This window comes from Pinus tabuliformis, chromosome 1_2, assembly GCF_031772625.1.
Source record: "Pinus tabuliformis cultivar Carrire ecotype Pingquan chromosome 1_2, CPIR1, whole genome shotgun sequence".
Taxonomy (NCBI): Eukaryota; Viridiplantae; Streptophyta; class Pinopsida; order Pinales; family Pinaceae; genus Pinus; species Pinus tabuliformis.
In genome coordinates this window covers 77097738-77119154 of record NC_142298.1, presented here as the reverse complement: position 1 = coordinate 77119154, position 21417 = coordinate 77097738, and the positions used below count along the sequence as shown (strand labels likewise).

Below are 21417 nucleotides of genomic sequence, written 5' to 3'. Positions count from 1 at the left end.
CCTATGTATGGCAGTTCTTATTTCAGACCCTATTGAAACATAAATGATTCTAACATGTAAGGGAAATAACAGTTTTTTTGGTGCTAAAATGTCAAAGTCAATTTTAAAAGAAATATAAATACAAAGAAACCGCTATACTCCCAGCATGTGAAAATGCATTTATGTTTTAATAGGATGTGAAATAAGACTTGATCCGCAGATACAGAGGTGTACTTCACCACTGGACCCGGAGAGAAAAAAGTACTCTTAAAGAGTAATAAAAGCCCTATAACATGGGATTTATTAGTTGCCGTACTTCACACTGACCCTGCAGAGAAAAAAGTACTCTTAAAGACTAATAAAGGCGAGTTTTTGAATTAGGTGCAGTAATATCTACTTACCATCCATTGGGTGATTTCTCCCATTATGCTCATGTAGGCTGCAGATTAGCCACGATGAGATTTTTTGAATTGTGTCAGGTGCAGTAATAACTACCTACCATCCATGGGGTGATTTCTTCCATTATGCTCATGTAGGCTGCAGATTAGCCACCAAACTGAGCTACTTTGTGATAGATCGAGAAGAGAATTATCTAAATAAAATTAACTATTGATGGGATATTCCAACAACTCAGGCATGTTATAAATTTGATTATAAGCTGAGGAAGGCATAGACCAGCATGGGTTTATTCAGGAATTTGCTTCTTGTATTTGTACTCTTCGGTGTTTGCATATGCTTTTCTCAACAGGCCGACGTATACCGTCTCCATCCCAAATATCCTGCAGCTGATGATGAAGAAGACGACGATTCCAAGGCTTTCTTTCTGAGCCGAGACACCAACAGGATTGTTAGCAGGTTGCAGGCGGAGCAAACTACTATCTTTTCTCTTAAAGGGAATGTTGTTCCGGATGGGTAATGTGGAAGACCATAAGAATTTCATTCTAAGTTCTGAATTCAATGTTTAATATAGAATATGCAACTGAATGCAGTGGAATTGCAGGCTGTATTACGTTACTATGCATGTTGGGGTTCCTCCGAAGCCATACTTTCTGGATGTGGACAGTGGGAGTGACCTCACCTGGGTCCAGTGTGATGCTCCATGCAGAAGTTGTGCCAAGGTATGTAACTTAGGCCATCATTTGAGTAATTTGAGTATTTTGCAGATGCATGCTTACAATACATGGTTAAGGTAGCAGACCTCTCCCATTTGCGGACAATGGGCAGTAATTTGATGAATTCTGTTTTATTCCCTGATTTTAGGTTCCCTAAATTTTAAATAAGCCAAGTTATGGGCCTTTTGAATTGTGGAGTTGACTCTGCATTTTGGGTTGGTAGTAGATCTATCCCACTTGCAGACTATGACCAGTAGTTTGGCTAGTTTCTGTTCCCAGATTTTTTAATAAGCCAAGTTATGAGCTTTCTCAGTCTCAAAGTTGATTTTGCATTTTGGGTTGGTACCAGGCCCATCACACTTGCTAGCAATCACCAGTACTTTGCCAAGTTTATGTTCCCTAAATTTGTTGAAACTCTGATTTTTAAATAAGCCAAGTTATTAGCCTGCCGAATCTCAGAGTTGACTCTGCATTTTGGGTTAGTAGCCCATGCATTGCTTGCTTGCATCTTATCTCTGCTTGTTTATGCATGCATTCCAATCTGGCAATTAGCATACTGGATTTCTAGATATTCATGGTATTTGAGGTAGAATTCATGGTGCTTGACAGGACCCAATTGATACATATGAAAGTTGTTTTCTACTTGTTAGCGTCTGCATCATGGGCTGCATTTGTTGTATGTTCTGTTAGTTGTCTTTCTCCATTTCTCTCTTGTATATGTCTTAGGCACTTCCTTGAGTTACTGTAATAGATGTATTTGACTCTCTGCATTCTCAGTTTTTTCGGTTATCAGTGGACACTTATTATTTCTTGAATTCATTCTATCTTGGGTTTTGCAGTTTGAGACAACATGAGAGGGCTATGTCTTCTGTGCAGGGACCACATCCCTTGTACAAGCCAAAGAAATATTCCTTGGTGCCAGACAAGGATCTTCCGTGTGCTGCTGTGCAGGCAGGGAGTGTCCATAATCACAACCACAAAGGAGCTTCTCAACAGTGTGATTATTATGTTGAGTATGCCGATCATAGCTCTTTTATAGGAGTCCTTGTTAGAGACGTTGTTTGGGTCTGGCTAACCACTAAAACTTGGTTGACAGCAAATTCTGTTTTTGGGTATGTGTTGCTTCTTTTAATTAATTTGTTTGTGTCAAATGGAATTCATTTCTTTCAAACAACTTTTAAAACTGTGAAAATTACTGAATTATGGAATCTGATAATAGATATCCTTGATGATCCAGAAAATGTCACTACATATTTTAAAAGGCCTGATAGACCTTGCTGGTATGGGGATGTAGAAAAAGAAAATGGAAAAAGTGTTTCAGGTGAAGACCTTACTGGTCATGATGGGCATAAAAATAAATCGAGGTGATATGACAGGTGTGGATATGACCAGCGGGGATCTTCAGAAAAGCCCCCTGCACGCACGGATGGTGTTTTGGGTCTTGGCAGTGGTATGGCGAGTCTTCCATCTCAATGGGCAAAGCAAGGCCTCATCAAGAGATGTCACTGTATTTTTGGTGGAGGACGAGATGGGGGATGCATGTTCTTTGGTGATGATCTTGTATCCACCTCAGCCATGACTTGGGTTCCCATGCTTGGCAGACCATCTATGTAAGATCAAAATAAATCCACTTTCTCTGCTTGCTCTGTCTTTTCAATTGAAAGTTCAGCATAATCAATTAGATTCCTCCTTAAGCATATTTTCTAAATATGGATCTCAACAAATAAAAGTTTCATTGATTTAATAGGCACCAAATCGAAGTTTATCACATATCAGAATTTATGTTTAATTTCAGTCTCAAGAAACATAGCATAAAATCATTTGTCAGTCTCCCTAGCTGCTAATCTTGAATATTCTGATACGGCAGAGCCTTCTTGTTCTGAATTCATTTATGTGCTGTTTATTTCATTGCCCCCAAAGTTGTGTAAGTTGTATGGGCTCCCGTTTTCTCTCCTTCCAAATGCTTCAGTACAAAAACCACAGAGAGTCTGGATAAGGTTATCCATCTACAACCTTGATTATATGGATGGGACAAATTTCCTCTATATGCACACCATGGTCATTTTTGGCTTCAAAATATTCACAATGTTTTTCTTCATCTTATTTTGTGTTCAATTTTACAGGCTAAGCTGGTCTTCTAGAGTTTTAACATGCTCTGACACATCTGCAGTTAATTCTTGTAATTCTGGTTTCTGTACCTTGAGATATTGCACCAAAACCATCATCCTTCTTTCTTTTGGAAAGTTTCTGTTCCTCCTTTGCATGTGCTATTGTTAAATTACGGTATGTTCTATGTTTAGAGCAGTTTACTTATCTTTCTTTTTATTATCCACAGATTAGCAATCACATGTACATAGAGTGTAGATAGAACATTAAACGATCAACAGAAAACAAGCTAAGACAAGAGACACAAGATGTGGCGGCTAGCCAAGGACAAACCCCAATATGGGAAAACCCTTTGATCAAATCTTCTTTTATCTTCAATAATTCAACAGAGAGAAATAGTACAAAAGTCTGATTTATATCAGTAGCAGCAAACCCTAGATCAACAACATCAACATCAGCGACATCGGCATCACCGGCATTAGCATAACCGGCATCGGCATCAACATCATCGACATCACCGGCATCAGCATAACTGGCATCGGCATCAACATCACCGGCATCAGCATCAGCCCTAAACTAGGGCAGTCAATATCTTCCAAATCGGAGGTCAAATCACCTCGATCCCTGTGCCAAAAATTGTGGATTTCCAAGGAGAGTCAGCTTCACCTATTGCTTAGTCAAGAGAGAGAATGTTGGTCAATGCTAGTCAAAGTTCCAATCTGCAGTTTATAAACCCTTAGAAAACTACGTCCTTCCTTCCCACGTGTGAGAGAGAGATCTATCTGCGCAGGAGAGAGAGAGACTCTTTTCTGTGCAGAAGAGAGAGAGAGAGATGGATGAGAAGTGCCCCCAAATAAGGAGGAGACACCCTATATTTAAATGCAAACATTGATGATGAATAGATGTGTCTGTTGGGCTTCTGAGCCTACATAAGTTGCTGGCCGACTTTGACAATTTGTCCATAATCAAAATAAATTCATATCTCCATAAATACTTATCGGAATCAGATGATCTTTAGATCAATCCCACACCTCTCGATGAGAGGAATCTAGATAAAATATTATCAGCCATGAATAAGGTGATCCTCATGGAGTCAGCCATGAATAAGGTGATCCTCATGGAGTTTGGCCCTAGCTGCCAATTTTAACACTCCCTCTCAATTAGGGAGAATTCCATTTGCAATTCGTCTGACCATTGCTACTATTCATCCATCAAATGCATTGCCCTAAACAGCTTGACCCTTGCTCTGCTCTGCCTTGCTATGCTCTGCTCTGTTCTGCTCTGATCGAACTATGAAGAAGAAGAAGAAGAAGAAGTGATCGAGGATGTATCATACCATCCTCCACTAACCCAAAGTCAGTCTCAGAGTGTGTACCACTGGTCTCAGACCAGTCCTCTACTGACCCGAAGTCAGTGTCAGTGGGTACCACTCTCACTAGTCCCAGACCAACATCATTGATCCTAGATCAATGAAGGTCATCCTAGCATAGGGAGTATGGTAGATACAACAATGCGTCCATCGGTACTACTATGGTCCCTATCCTCATTTCCCTGCTCATTGATCAGATGAGAGGTACTTCCCTTGAGTCCCAGACTGCATGGGTAGGATGCCTCAACAAGAGAACTAATCATCCTGTCCAGTGGATGCCACAGAGAACTAATCATCCTGGCCTACAGGAGAACGAATCATCCTGTTCCATAATTGCCATGGAGAACACATCATCCAGGCCCATAGGAGAACGAATCGTCCTGTTCCATAGTCGCCACGGAGAACGAATCATCCTGGCCCACAGGAGAACTAATCATCCTGTTCCATAGTTGCCACGGAGAACGAATCATCCTGGCCCATAGGAGAATTAATCATCCTGTTCCATAGTCGCCATAGAGAACGAATCGTCCTGGCCCACAAGAGAACTAATCATCCTATTCCATAGTGGCCATGGGGTGTCACAGGGGAAGGTTGAACCTTTTACCTTGTACAAAGTGCACCAACAGGGGATGGTGAGTCACCCCGTGGTCATATGTCGTTCCAAGAAGTACCCGACGCCCCCTTGGAGCTCCCAGAGCTCAATACATCATACTCGACCCTCATAAGAGGGTATCTGAATGACACCAAGTCATTTTCGGAAAGTCAGGAATTTGACCTTTGCTAGGGGCTTTGTCAGAATGTCACCGACTTGTTCATCTGTACCGATATGTTGGAGCCTTATTGCTCCTCTCTGCACCATATCTCGAATATTGTGGTACCTGATATTGATGTGTTTGGAGCGATCATGAAATACGGGATTTTCTGATAAACGGATCTCGCTCTAGTTGTCACATAGAATCACGGTGGTATCCAATGTAAATCCAAACAGCTCACTGAAGAGCTTTCACAACCTGACGGCCTCATAGGAGGCCATGCTAGCAGCAATATATTCTGCCTCGGTGGTGCTCAAAGCCACCGAATTTTGCTTCCTGCTCATCAAGGATATCGAGGCAGATCCCAAAGAGAAATAGCACCCGGATATGCTCTTCCGATCCTCCACATTGCCTGCGCAATCAGCATCAATATACCCAAGTAGTCTCACATTTCCGGCAGTGTATCTTAATCCATGAGTGATTGTGCCATGAAGATATCTCAGTAGATTCTTGGCACCAATCCAATGTGAGTGACAAGGCTCAACCATATGTTGGCTCAAAGTGTTGACTGCAAAGCATATATCCAGATGAGAGTTCACCAAGAACATCAATGCTCTGACGAGATGTCGATACTCAGTAGCATTTCGTAAAATGGGTCCGGTAGCACTATTGCTTAACTTCTTAAAGTTAAGCTCCATTGGGGTAGTTACGGGCTTGCAGTCCACCATGGCGAATCTTTCCAGTATCTTCACCACATAATTTCCTTGTGATAGGAAAATATCCCCTGGTTTCTGCTAGACTTTGAGTCCTAGAAAATAGTGCACGAGTCCTAGATCTTTCATCTCGAATTCTGAAGCTAGCTCCCTCTTACATTTGTGAATGAGAGGGTCTGCACCTGTTGCAAAGAGGTTGTCAACATACAACACCAATATGAGAGGTCTATCATATTCAACCTTAAAGTAAAGGTTAGGATCGGCTTCACTCCTAGTGAATCCCAACGTCATCAAGTAGTTATCGATCCTCTCATACCATGCTCGGGGTGCTTGCTTCAGCCCATAGAGGGCCTTCTTCAACCTGCACACATGAGATTTTCGATCATAAATCTCAAATCCTTCGGGTTGCTCCACATAGACCTCTTCTTTGATTGAACCATGCAAGAACACGATCTTAACATCCATCTGATGTAGTTTCCATCCTTGTGAAGTCGCAAGGGCTATGATCGAGCGGATGGTGGTATATCTGGCAATAGATGCAAATATCTCGTCATACTCTTTTTCTTTCGGTTCCCTGGTGTCTGCTTCTTGAGAGCTCCTCACTGTAGGAAGATTGTTCACCTTGCTGGGAGCCATATCTTCGTCAAAGGTGACATCATGACTAATCATGATTTCCCTTTGACCGGCTACATAGATTCTATAGCCCTTAGTATTTTCACTATAGCCCACGGAGATTCCTTTCTTTCCAGGTGCACCCAATTTATTCCTTTTCTCTTTCGGCACATGAAAATATATAGGGTTTCCAAAAATTCTAAAATGAGATATATCAGGTTTCTTATCGGTGAACATTTCTTTAGGAGTTTTGGAACCCAATGCTTGATGGGGGCATTGGTTTTGTACATATACGACGGTGTTTGCAGCTTCGGTCCATAGAAACTTTGGAAGTCTTTGATCATGAAGCATGGCACGAACAACTTCCACAATCGTACGGTTCTTCCTTTCTGCCACACCATTCTGTTCAAGAGTGTATGGTGTAGTAGTCTCCCTCTTAATGCCAGTCTCTTGCCATTGCTGAAAGCCACCTTGTAGCCTTCGTCTTCCATTGCCAAAATGGACACCAGGTTCTTTTTGAGATCAGGTACATATAATACATCCTATAGGTGGATTGTATTACCTTGATTCAATTTAAGAGAGACATTCCCGACACCTTTCACTTGATATTTCATATTATCTCCAAGGACAATTTCTAGGTTGGTTTCTTTCTCTATGAGATTATGGAGAACTTCTTTGTAACTAGTGAAGTGCCTTGAGGTGCCACTATCAATAAGCCAATTTCCTAGCGAGTCCGAAGCAGCAGAGGTAGATAGAGCAGGTCGTAGTTAATATTCATCCTGCTTATTGTCAACAGTGTTAGATTCATACCTGGAATTTCTTGCCTTCTTGAATGGTTGTCCTCTTCCTTGATTTCCAGCATTCCTTTTACCTCGACCATTTGACCTGCCATTTCTTTGATTGCCTTGAGAGGGATTTTGATCATCATCCCGGTGTGAGTTCCTTTTATCAGGACACTCCCTTGCATAATGACCTGGTTTATTGCAATGGTAACATCGTCCTTTTCTTCCACCCCTTGGTCCAGTCTTTCCTTTGGATTTAGCCTCGGAATTGTTTCTTCTTTTAGCATGAGAAGAAAAGGCAACGAGATGACCTTTAAGTGTGGGCATTTCCTGTTCTTCCATCCTTGCTTCTTCTTGAATGCATTTTGCCATTAAATAAACTCACTAGTCTATTGTAGATTTCCTTGGAGGTGTTCAGCTCAAAAACATAGGCCACCAAGGGCTTGTCGATAAAGTCCCGGATGATCTTCTTTGCTTTGATTTTTCCGGATTTCCATTTGTTCCTGGCAGGAGTGGATGCATTTGATGGAGGCTCAACAATATTGCCTCTCACATGGTCCAACACTTCTTGATCTTCTAAAGTCAGATCGAGAGACATCTTCCATCCGTGATAGTCAATCTTCTCATGGAGCTTGTCTTCGGCGGGGAAGAGTGTTGAGGACCCCATAGTTCTTTTTAGATAGTCTTGCCAACCTTCTCTTCGATGATTGCTCTTGCTCTTGCTTGGGCTTTGTCTTCACCTCAGCTCCGATACCATGTTAAATTACGGTATGTTCTATGCTTAGAGCAGTATACTTATCTTTCTTTTTATTATCCATAGATTAGCAATCACATGTACATGAGTAAAGTGCAGATAGAACATTAAATGATCAACAAAAAACAAGCCAAGACAAGAGACACAAGATGTGGTGGCTAGCCAGGGACAAACCCCAATATGGGGAAAGCCTTTGATCAAATCTTCTTTTATCTTTAGTGATTCAACAGAGAGAAATAATACAAAGGCTGATTTATATTAGCAGCAACAAACCCTAGATTAGCGGCATTAGCATCAGCGGCATCAACATCAGCGACATCAGCACAATCGGCATCAACATCAGCGGCATCACTGGCACCAGCATCATCGGCATCACCGGCATCAACATCATCAGCATCACTAGCATCAGCGTCATTGACATCATCGGCATTAGCATCATCGGCATTAGCCCTAAACTAGGGTAGTCAATATCTTCCAAACCGGAGGTCAGAACACCTCGATTCCTGTGCCAAAAATTGCGGATTTCCAAGGAGAGTCAGCTTCAACTACTGCACAGTCAAGGGAGAGAATGTTGGTCAACGCTGGTCAAAGTTCCAATTTGTAGTTTGTAAACCCTTAGAAAACTGTGTCCTTCCTTCTCACGTGTGAGAGAGATCTATCTGCGCAGGAGAGAGAGACTCTTTTCTGTGCAGAAGAGAGGGAGAGAGATGGATGAGAAGTTTGTCCAAATGAGGAGACATCCTGTATTTATATGTAAATGTTGATGATGAATAGATGTGTCTGTTGGGCTTCTGAGCCTACATAAGTTGCTGGCAGACTTTGACAATTTGTCCATAGTCAAAATAATTTCATATCTCCATAAATATTTATCGGAATCGGATGATGTTTAGATCAATCCTACACCTCTCAACAAGAGGAATCTAGATAATATATTATCAGCCATGAATAAGGTGATCCTCATGGAGTTTGGCCCTAGTTGCCAATTTTAATAGCGATCCATCTATCTAAACTAGTTTTGATAGTTTTTCCTTAATATTTGACCATCCCTTCACTAAGTCTCTACAATAATCTATATAGGAAGCTATGTCACAATGTTTGCCGAACTTCAACCTTGAGGTCCAAAATTTTGTGAACCTAATTTTTTTTGATGTTTGGCGAACCTCATCGAACCTCATGGCCATTGACCAAGTTCATAGATCAAAACTCATAACCACATGTCACAACTCAAACTCATAATTTATCTTTTAAATTTCCAAATCCATGATACTATTTTTTATATTTATTGATGTCGATTTCTTACTAGTTTATGACGTATTTAATTTTAAAAGTTATATATATATATATATATATATATATATATATATAAACCTAATGGAAATCCTCATCAAAATATTCAAACTTAAACTAAACTCAATCCCTGCCGAGCCTGAACCATGTAACTTCGATAAGAAGAAATCTTGGAAGCTATCTAACCCTGCCTTGCCACTGAGTATTTCTTCTTCTCCATGCTGTCATAGGTCTAACAGTCGAAGTTGCCCCATGAGCAACAGTAGCTTCTTGTTGAACTCTTGTACAAAAGAGATTTCCATAGCTGCACAACAATGAGGATTATTAAATAGAGATAAGATAGTGTCGTCCATTTCAAGAGAGGAATAATGCCCATAGTAGTACATTGAGAGGTGATAGTATGAATCCTTAGCTACATTCATCTTGCCATATAAAGCGTAGATCTTTCTCTTCTACAATTTATCCATAGATTACTTGGTTTCTTTGTTACAATGCATAATCCTCTCTTTACATCTTTCTCTTTGATTTTCCTTGAAGTTTACTTCCGTTATTTGGAATAATAATATTCGAAACACTAATAAACAGATTAGCATTTCCCAAAAAAAAAATTTGCACCTTCATTTTTATTACATATTTCATGTGACATATCTATTAGCATCTCATTTTCCCGTCTAACCATTCTTTAGTACAGCTATTTTTTTTAATAGATATCGTTTACCACAATCTTTTATCTTATTTTGATTATAACAAATTGAATTTGTTGAAGGCTTGATTCCATGTGTCTTGTTGTCACCCTAGTGTCTACACTAGTTCCAATTTAAGTTCTTAATCAGTTGTTTTTGACATATAACCTAGCAGGTTTATTCTTCATCAGGGAAACAGATTAGCATTTCCCAAAAAAAAATTTGCACCTTCATTTTTATTACATATTTCATGTGACATATCTATTAGCATCTCATTTTCCCGTCTAACCATTCTTTAGTACAGATATTTTTTTAATAGGTATCGTTTACCACAATCTTTTATCTTATTTTGATTATAACAAATTGAATTTGTCGAAGGCTTGATTCCATGTGTCTTGTTGTCACCCTAGTGTCTACACTAGTTCCAATTTAAGTTTTTAATCAGTTGTTTTTGACATATAAACTAGCAGGTTTATTCTTCATCAGGGTTCTTTCTTTTCTTTGTGACCTTTATGATACAAATATACAAGGTTCCAATTTCCAAATGTCTTAAAACATTCCTTTACCTCATGCTATTCTAGAGAAGGATCTGAGCTAGATTCCATGCTTCTAGTTGTCAAACAAGTGTCTACATTAGTTCTAGCTTAAGATCTTGACCAGTTGTTTTTTCACATGTAACTTAGCAGGTTGAATTTTCATCAAGATTCTTTGTTTTCTTTGCAACATTTCTGAGGTTAATATCTAAGGTTCCAATTTCTAAATGTCTCAAAAATTCCTTTGCCTCGGCTACCTTAGAGAAGAATATCAACAATTTTGAGTTAGATTATCAAATAAGACGAGAACCATCTTAGGTTATCATGAATAGGGATAACAATCTGAGGATATGTTGCAGGAAATGCCAAATTTAGTGGCGTACTAGTACTGGGGATGACCCAAAACGCCAAAACAAGCTTGAAATGCCACCGAAACGCTGCCAGCTGTACCATACAGCGTTTCACGATTTCTATACGGTACGGCCGATGGTGTTTCGGCGGAGTTTTGACGGCTGAAAAGAAAAATATAAACTTTTTTGGGCCTTTTTCGGCCATCTCAAGGAGTGGAAAGAGGGCGTGGGCCCCATCTAACACCAAAATACACTAATCAACTAATTTTTATGTGGCTGTTAGCTAAATTTAATAAATTTTTTTACAAATGGAGTTCTCTAGAAGACGAGAAGAATAGAATTCTCTAGAAACCCTATGAGCCTCTTCTTTTCTTTAAAAAGGCACTTCATTCACTCATTTCTCACACATTGTTTTGCAAGAAGAGCTTTCTATAACAACAACAAGGAGTTTATTTGTGTTTTGGAGCGTGGGCAGCAAGAGGAAGGGCGTGGGCAACAACTAGTTGGGTGAGTTCTCATTTCCTAATTTTGCATTATTCATGGCTTCTCAAACTAGTGTTTCATTTTGGGTGAGTTTTTCATTTTTTATTGTTGTAATTTTGCAGCAATCATGGCTTCTCAAAGTTGTTTTTCAAGTGCCCCTAAATCCACTCAAGCAAGCAAGAAACAAGAATATTATCCTTTATGGAAGTATGTTATCAAAGTGAAGTAGATGGGTTTCGGTGGTACATGGGAATGGAAGTGCAGATTATACAAACTGAAAGGACCTTCAAGGGCTCTTACACAAGAGTGAAGGCTCACATTTTTACATGAAGAGATGAAGGGTATTGATGTGTGTGCACATACCAAAAATGCAGAGATGAGGGCTAAATTCAAGAAAGAGAGCAATGATGCTCAAAGGTTGAAGGCTCAAAGAAGCAAAATTCGCATGGGTACTACCAATCCTCGCATGTTTGATAGTGTTGAGCCAAGGATTGTTCAGGAAGCGAGAAAGAGGAGGGCACTAGAAGTAGAAGCTGAGTTATCAAAGTCATTAACTCCAATTCAAGACAATGGATTGGTGAAAATGCTTGATAGTCAAGGTAGAGAAGAAGCTGAATCAAGAGTGGCAAGGGCCATCTTTGCTTGTGGCATCCCCTTTAATGTGGTTTGATCCCCATATTGGCAGGATTTGGTGAGAGCGATTAACAAAGCTCCTCAAGGTTACAAGGGCCCAAACTATGAAAAAGTTAGAACAATTTTGCTGAAGAAAGAGAAACAACTTCTTGATGATGTTTTGAAACCGATTCATAGGTCATGGGGTAGTACAGGGGTTCTATTATCTCAGATGGCTGGACTGATACAAGACGCAGGCCGTTTATTAATGTCATTGCATCATCACCAAAAGGAGCCATGGTCATCAAAGAAAAAGATTGTTCGGGTGAGATAAAGGATAGTAAGTTCATTGCTGATATTTTAATTTCTGCTATTGAACAAGTAGGGTCAGAAAATGTGGTGCAAGTTATCACAGATAATGCACCTGTTTGCGAAGATGTAGGCTTGATTGTTGAGAGTAGATACAATCACATATTTTGGACTCCTTGCATTATCCACAATTTGAATATGATTTTAGAAGAGATTGAGGCAAAAACAAAATGGATTAAGGAGGTCGCAGGGCAGGCTAGGAAGATTATAAAATTTATCACCAACCACCACCAATCTCAAGCAATATATTGAGAATACTCCAAATTGGAGTTGTTGAAATTTGCTAAGACACGGTATGCCTCAAACTTCATCATGTTGTGTCGCCTTGTTGATGTTAAAAATCCATTAATGAGTATGGTGGTGGGTCCAACTTGAGATGAGCGGAGACAGACAAATTTAGAAAAGGGAAATATGGTGAGGAGGGTGTTGCTTAATGAAGATTGGTGGAGCAAGATTGATTTCTTGCTCAAGTTCACATCACCTGCATTTGATCTTCTTCGAGCCGTAGACACAGAGAAACCTGTTTTAGGAGAGGTTTATGATAGCATGGATACCATGGTTGAAAAAACTGTGGAAATTATTACACGAGGCTCCCACTCTTCTTTTTGTGGATTTCGATTTTGCTGAACAAATGAGGTCCATTATTGTTACCAGGTGGAATAGCTTCAACACTCCATTGCACACCTTGGCACGTGCTCTGAATCCAAAATTTTATGATGAAGAATTCATTGCTGAAAGCGATGGGAAGAGGAAGGTTCCACATAAGGACAAGGAGGTGACCAATGGAGTGAAGAAAGCCTTTCAGAGGATATTTCTAGCTTCTTTTCAAACTGATGTAAGGCAAAAATTTCCCTGTTTTGCTGCTGGATTAGAGGATTTTGCAGACATATCAACTTTGGATGAGAGGAGGACCATGGACCCAGTTAAGTGGTGGACTTGTCATGGGGCAAGTGGTGTTCATTTGCAAAGTCTTGCCACTTGTATTCTATCACAAGTGGCAAGCTCTTCATCAGTAGAACGGAATTGGAGCACCTACAGTTTCATTCATAGTGTGAAGCGCAACAGGTTGGGATCGTAGAAGGCAGAGGACCTTGTATATGTGCATTCAAACCTACGCCTTGTGTCTCGTAGGGGTGAAGAATATACAAGTGGACCTCATAAAGAATGGGATGTGGATGCAGAATGTCTAGATTTAGAGCTCTCTCTTTCTGCTCTTGATATTTGTGCCAGTGGTGATGCAAGTGCAACTGGAAGTACTAGTAGAGTTGCCTCTTCTGCTGAACAAGCATCTTGTTCTATCTTTGTTGATGAGGATGAGGAGTTTTATTAGTAATGATATGTTAATGTAGCCATGATTGTCTTTAGTTCATGTTTTATTTCAGTTTTAGCACATATAACCTCACATATAAAGACTGTTTTTGGAGTCTTGGATGCAAAGCCTCATCTATAAAGGCTAATGGATATTTGCATCATGTAATCATCTGTTGGAGTTAATATAAATTTGGATTTCCTTCTAAAATATCATTTATGTCTCATTCTTTCTTTTCTTGCAAAATCATGTGTTATAATTTATTTAATATATATATATATGCCGTCCCCGTTTCGGAAACTTCTAAATGTTTCAGCGTTTCGTGCAACATAGATTTGAGGACATTTTTACCATTATATTTTTAAAAGAATTTGAAGAATATGATGAAAGCTTTTCAACTTTTACTTCTCCTATAATATATATAATGTTAAATATATGAATAACTCTTGTTGTTTTTATCAGCCATTTACATGGCTCATGTTGTTAATCTTTTTGGTCCATCACTTGATACTTGGAAATTGGTAGCTAATTTGCAGTGTCGAAAAACTAAATTTTTTAGCTCCATGCTGTACACTTGCCACTTGCCAACTAATGCATGTATTTTACTTGCTTAGTTGCCATCTGACCATAAATCATTTGTTATAAACTAGATGCCTTCTTTGTGGATTCCTATATGAGGAATAATCAATATGAATTGTGCAAAATCCCTTTCAAAAGATGATAGGTTCCCCAACTTTGTATATTAACTGTTGTCCATTCTTTCTTACTTATGTTTCATTTTATTCATAGCTCACTCCCATATATAACAAGAGGAAACTTGTTATACAAAATGGTTTTCTATAGAGACTACTTCTCTTTCCTTTCTGCAGCTATCTCCATCCTTGCTTAAGAAGCCATTACTCCATTTGAATAGATTCAAAGAATGAGTGGTTCTATCTTCTGCCTTAACATCCAATTTAGGCTCAAATTACTGAACCAATGTTGTAAACTGACTTTCTAGTCCATTACACAATATATTGATCTGTTTGCAGATGTAAAACTATGTCAATTGCAAGATGATTGTTAATCAACTAAGATCCACTTTGTAGGAGCCATATTCCTTTAGGAACTACAATTGCTATTATCATATACCCTATGGAATATAGTATTAACAGAAAGATGAAATAAAGAGACTTCGTTGCAATTGTATTCCTTCAGAAACACCAGAAACATCACCATGAAAACATACAACTCCATTCTGTCTGAGCTTTGGAAAATTACATCACTAGCTTTAATATATTCTGATCTGTTCTTGAAGCTCAGTCCAGAATTTCCTACAAATTAATTATATTCTTTGACAAGTATCCTCCCCCCATAAATCCATCTTACTATTTACTTACAATATCATCCTGCATTTTAGACTTGGTCAACAATTCATAGGGATACTATGTTGCATTAAAGGCCAGTGCCACTAGTTAGAAACAACTCCCATGTCTTCTGGTTTAAGAATTAACTTGAAATCCATTTAAAATGAACTTTCTTGATTTAATTTGTTATTCAAAATAATCTATGTACTTCTAATAACATGCTGTTTTTTTTTTTTTTTTTTCAGAAAGCACTATAACGTGAGGGCTGCACAGATGATTTTTGGGAACAAACCCCTTGACAAAGATGGAGATGGAAAAAACCTAGGAGGAATAATATTTGATAGTGGTAGCTCCTACACATACTTCACAAATCAAGCATATGGTGCTTTCCTCACAGCTGTAAGTATCACAAATGACCATTCCCTTATACTACAAGGACTTTGTCTCTTTCTAATAATGCAATTTTGACAGGTTAAAGAAAACCTATAAGGACTTTGTCTCTTTCTAATAATGCAATGTTGACAGGTTAAAGAAAACCTATCTGGAAAACAGTTGCAGCAAGATTTATCAGACTCATTCCTACCACTCTGTTGGCGAAGGGAAAAGGGGTTCGGGTAAAGGGCTTCACTTATGTTCTGAAAATCACGTGCGAGTTCAATTTCAGCAATTCAATCCCAGGCTTATTTAGAGCACAAATTATAAAAACTGTGGCTAGAAAATCAAGCACAAGTTCAATCTCAACATTTCAATCTCAGGCTTATTTAGAGTATAAGTTATAAAAACTATGGCTATTGGCAATATATTAGTATCCTGAATGTTTCCTGAATTTTGTGGAATGTATCAGATCTGTTGCAGAGGCTGCAGCATACTTTAAGTTGTTAACTCTCAATTTTAGAGGCACCAAAACGAAAAAGATGAAAATTTTTCCAGAAGGTTATTTGGTCATCAATGTAAGCGTGCATAAGCTTTGACATACTCCATGAGAACTCTCTCGTTCCATCAGATGAGATTGTAACATAAGATAACATTCAAGCATCAACATTATGAGTCTGCCAAGGAAGATATTGTTGCTGAAGCTAATTACTGATTAAGCTTAACAATTGCTATGATAAAAAAAATTACTGATGAATGAGTTTCAATGCACAGGAAAAACGCAATGTCTGCTTGGGAATCCTGAATGGTACTGCAATGGGTAATGTGGACACTAATGTTCTTGGAGGTAATGAAACAACACATTGTTTTGCTGCTTTTTGGTTGTATTTTGTCCGGCTGTTTTTTCTTAAAACATGGCATGAATGACCTTTGGTGGGCTTGTACCTAGAGCAGTTGAGGCATGTTCTTAAGCTACATGACGGTGATGATATTAAGATAAGGTAACAAAATAGTGTTGGATTTTGCAGATATATCTTTGCAAGGGCACCTTGTTGTTTACGACAACGAGAAAAACCAGATCGGCTGGGCTCATTCAGATTGCCAGAAGCTTCCCAAGTTCTGAACCTTCTCCATCTCTTATCTATGATTCCTGTTCTGTAGGATTTAGTGCAATTTTTTATTTTTCATATATTTTGTGCATGAAAGAGATATGGCAAACTGAGAGCCGTTAATTTACTCTTCCTAAGTACACCATTGATTGCAGTTTTGATTTGTCAAATAAGGGAGTAGTTGCATCTACATTTTTTTATGAACTTGCATTTTAGGAATTTTTAATCATTTATACTTAGTACTACATCACTACTTCCTCTTCTTTGTGACCTGCTATTCCCTCCAATCAAAACACTGCCAGTAATGCCCATGTTTTGGTGTTTAATACAGCGAACTTATTCCCTTTCTTGCCTTTCCCTCCTAAATAAAATAAAATGGAAGAGATTGATGGGGTTGCTGAGATGATATATTCTTTCCCTCCTAAATAAAATAAAATGGAAGAGATTGATGGGGTTGCTGAGATGATATATTGCACCCATATTTGATGATGTTTAAGATATTCTTGGTTTCCACACCGACACCGAGCAGCATGTAGATATTAGAGGTATTGATTATATTTCCTAAATTGAATATTTTCTATCCTTGTCAAATTGTGAACCTCATCAACCACAAAAGAAATAATCAGAAATGAAAAACCTATTTTTTTTGAGTTGCAATCAAATACATTTTGCAATGAACATGAAAAGAAGGTACAGAAACCAACTATCTTCGACAATTAATTACTTGATAGAGCACCAAAAGGTACATTAAAAAAGACATTGTGTTGAACAGCCCATTAATAACAAGTAATCTTCTCCAGTAGAATATAGCAACATAAGGCAGACTTAAATCACATTTAACAGCCCATGAAGAGCAAATAATCTTCTCCAGAAAAAGTATATAGCAGCAAAACCTGGAAAAGTTACCCCAGGCAACCAAAAGCTGAAAAAGATAGGCAACTCTTAAATTTTCTTGATTTGCTTCAAGGGGCAGCGCTCTTCACTAACAATTTTGAGCAACCCAATATCCAACTGAAATAAGTATAAGTTCGATTTGGGAATTGCGCCTTTCTGTCCCAAATGCATGCTAAACTTGACCCAAAAATGTTTCGAAACTTTTCCTGGAAAAACAAAAAATGTTTAAGAAACGGTACCAGGAAAAGTTTCAAGATTTAGACACTCCAACATGGGAAAGATGCCCCCCTGCATGATTTCTGATGGCAAGGATAGAAACTAACATCAATTCAATATTTATTTTGTTGTTTAGATTAATCACTTAAATTTGATTTTTTCTTCTAATCAAGTAACATATCTATGATAATCTAAATCTCGAGGTTGGTTTTCTCTGACAGAGCATCTTCACAGAGGCTGGTGTTGCATTCCTCGCAAACTTTGCTGAACAATTTGTGGCGTTAGAAGATCCCTCAGTGTTTCAGAGAAATACATTATAAGGAAGATGATACAATATCATGTGCTCAACAGCTTGGGAAAGCAGTCTGCTCTTCCTCTTCACATTTTCTTCCAGTGCTAGGTATATATGAAAAAAACAGCCGTACGATTCCAACATCATAATTAGTTTATTGCATTTAAGCAGAGTTTTATAAAAAGAAGAGAGATCTGCGGCCTCAGCCACTTCGAAATAGACGTGTTGTTTAAAGGTGATTTCCCGCGACCTTTTGACAAATGACCACAATCAATATAAAACACTTGTAGTTTCCCAACTGGTTAAAACAAAGCCTGTGCTGGATTGCCATTTAAGGCTTGGTCTGATAGTGTTTCATGTGTTCTTGTACCAAATGTTAAGTATGACGTGGCCACTGACTGCAGTTTCATGCGTCAAAATGTGGAAGGCGTGTGCTGCTTATAAGGGACACTGAATCATAAGAAAAGTCATCAACTGAAAGATATCAATTGTAGCATTCTAGCATTCATAGTAAATACTAAATATAGCATGTTCTTCATAAAAGAATCCGCCACTCTGTTATGAATTGAAAAAGCCCTTTTCGATGGCAGGTGTGACAATTTACAAATACAAACCAGACTAGCTGTTTGATGCACCTCATTACCTACAAATAATACAAGTATTATTCTGAGTATGCTTTAAGCAATGCTTTCAACAAGTGATCGGTTGAAACTATTAGATAGTTTGTCAAACTGTTTCTCAGATTTGTTGCATCAAATATTTCATTAGTGAACAAAAAGGAAGTGCATTATATAATCTCATTATCATCGGAAAGCTTGACTGTGAAAGGTTGTGCGAGAGATTGTGGGGAATGTGTTGCATGTTTTTGAATGGCTGTATTCTTTACATGTGTTTGCATGATATCTCTTAGTTATGCATGCGTTGACATGGCTATATCTTATTTATGCATGCTCTTATATGAGTTTGCATCAATGTTTTATAGGGGCACATCTCTTCGGGTGGGTGCACTCCTTATGTTTTCCACCGTCCCAGGATGGGGATACTTGGGTAAACGTTTCCCTACATATACCCCTTTTGAGGAAACTTGTGAATGCAAGAGAATGTTTCTTTGATGTGGATGTGTTTCCCCAAAAGAGGTCGATGTGGATGTGTTTCCCCAAAAGAGGTGTTTGTGGCCGAGTCTTTCTTAATATTTCTTGAAATCTCCTTAGATTTTTTCCTAAAAACAATAATTTAGCCTAGGCCTTATTAGTTCTATGTAATTAATGGTAATGTTAGATTATTAAAGTAAAAAGATAAATGTCACTTCATCATGTTACTTAAATGTTTAACAAAGTAAAAAGATAAATGTCACTTCATCATGTTACTTAAATGTTTAACATTACCATTAATTGTTTCAGGATGTTTGAGAGTAGTTGCATCCTCATTGTATTTCATATGGAAAAAGTAGAATGTTAGATCCTTCTCAAAATTCACTAGACTTAACAATTTTCATGATTTCAAGATTGGGGAGATTGTAATAGGAGTATGGAATTAGCATTTAATCAAGAGCACCAACCCTTCTATTTACCTCTATGTTGGTGGCATTGATTGTTGAATTCCTCTATCATGACCCTAATAAAAATGTACCCATCACTCAAACAAAATATCGATTTGATAGCCCAAACTAGGTGAACCACGTATATCTGTGTCTCTCTTGCTTTGTGCGTTTTCTGTGTTTATATTTCTGCAATATTTTGTGTTCCATTGCTCCGTAATATATAATTTTCTAACAACTAGTATAAAAGCCGAAGGTCTATTTGGCTGATAAATTTGCAGGAAAGAAGGGTTCCTGGTTCGGTGGGAGCAATGGCGGAAGATGGTAAGTTTAGGGTCGAGAAATTTAACGGCCAAAACTTCTCGCTGTGGAAGATGCAGATGGAAGATTATCTATATCAGAAAGATCTATACCTACCATTGGGCGGAAAAACAAAGATGCCGATGGGTATGAAAGACGAAGAATGGAACCTTCTCGATAGAAAGGCACTCGGAACAATACGATTGTGCCTTGCTGCGTCAGTGGCCTTCAACATTTCAAAGGAAACCACGACAGAGGGTTTGATGCAGACGCTGTCAAAACTATATGAAAAACCCTCGGCCTCAAACAAGGTATTTCTTATGAAACAATTATTTAATATGAATATGTCGGAAGGTGGATCTGTTGCAAACCATTTAAATGATTTTAATACAGTTACAAGTTAGTTAAGTTTTGTAGGGGTAAACTTTGATGATGAAGTTAGAGCTCTATTATTCTTGTGCTCATTACCAGAAAGTTGGAATGGTTTGGTAATGGCCATTAGTAACTCCGTTTCTAGATCTAGTACTTTAAAGTTTGATGATGTTGTCGGTGCTATCCTTAGCGAGGAAATGCGACGGAAAAACTACGGTGAGATATCGGGAAATGCTTTGAGTGCAGAGTCTAGAGGAAGAAAAATGGAAGGAGGAAAGAGCTCAGGATATCGCAGTAAATCAAGGAAAGGCAGATCCAAGTCCAGATCGGGGATAGTGTGCTGGAAATGTGGAAAGAAAGGACACCTAAAGAAAGACTGTAGATCTCGGAAGGGAAAAGAAGGAGATGCACAGCAAGAAAACAATCATGAAGCAAATGTGACAGGTGAGGTGTTACAAGATGCTTCGATTCTTTCTTTTGAAAATATTACTGATTCTTGGGTGGTAGATTCAAGGGCTTCATTCCATGCCACACCTGATAAGAAATACTTTCATGACTATGTTCAAGGAGATTTTGGACAAGTTCGTCTGGGTGATGATAAACCCTGTAAAATCGTTGGAATGGGTAAGGTTCTTGTAAAACAGCAGAATGGAAACCAATGGCTATTAAAGGAGGTAAGGCATGTTCTAGATCTAAAGAAAAATCTGATTTCAACAGGGCAGTTAGGCGGTGAAGGTTGTGTGACAACTTTCACAGATAAAGCTTGGAAGGTCACCAAAGGAGCCCTGGTAATAGAAAAAGGCGAAAAGGTTGGTATATTGTATTTATGCAATGGTATTTCTAACTCTGTTAATGCTTTAACTTCCAAAGGAGCAGATGCAGCACTATGGCATCATATAGGCTCGGACACATGAGTGAAAAGGGGATGAAGATTCTTCACTCAAGGAATTTGTTGCCGGGTCTGAAGAATGTTGATTTGGATTTCTGTGAGAATTACATTTATGGAAAACAGAAGAGAGTCAGATTTCTCAGAGTTGGGAAAGAAAAGAAGAGTGAAAAATTAGAGCTTGTGCATACAGATGTATGGGGACCTGCTCAGGTATCATCTCTCGGTGGCTCTCGTTATTATGTTACTTTTATTGATGATGCAACTAGAAAAACTTGGATTTATTGT

General features: G+C 38.5%; 1 protein-coding gene across 1 annotated transcript; it reads left to right on the top strand.

Annotated features, from left to right (window-relative positions):
* The first annotated feature begins 348 nt into the window (after window positions 1-348).
* On the top strand, window positions 349-18648 carry LOC149204494 (aspartyl protease APCB1-like). Its single transcript, XM_089394731.1, has 10 exons — window positions 349-891; window positions 980-1097; window positions 1968-2203; window positions 2468-2701; window positions 15397-15550; window positions 15677-15765; window positions 15996-16101; window positions 16298-16370; window positions 16552-16639; window positions 17964-18648. Exons 1-10 carry the CDS (start codon window positions 659-661, stop codon window positions 18025-18027), a joined length of 1395 nt encoding a protein of 464 aa, XP_089250857.1. The 5' UTR covers window positions 349-658; the 3' UTR covers window positions 18028-18648.
* Window positions 18649-21417: the final 2769 nt, after the last annotated feature.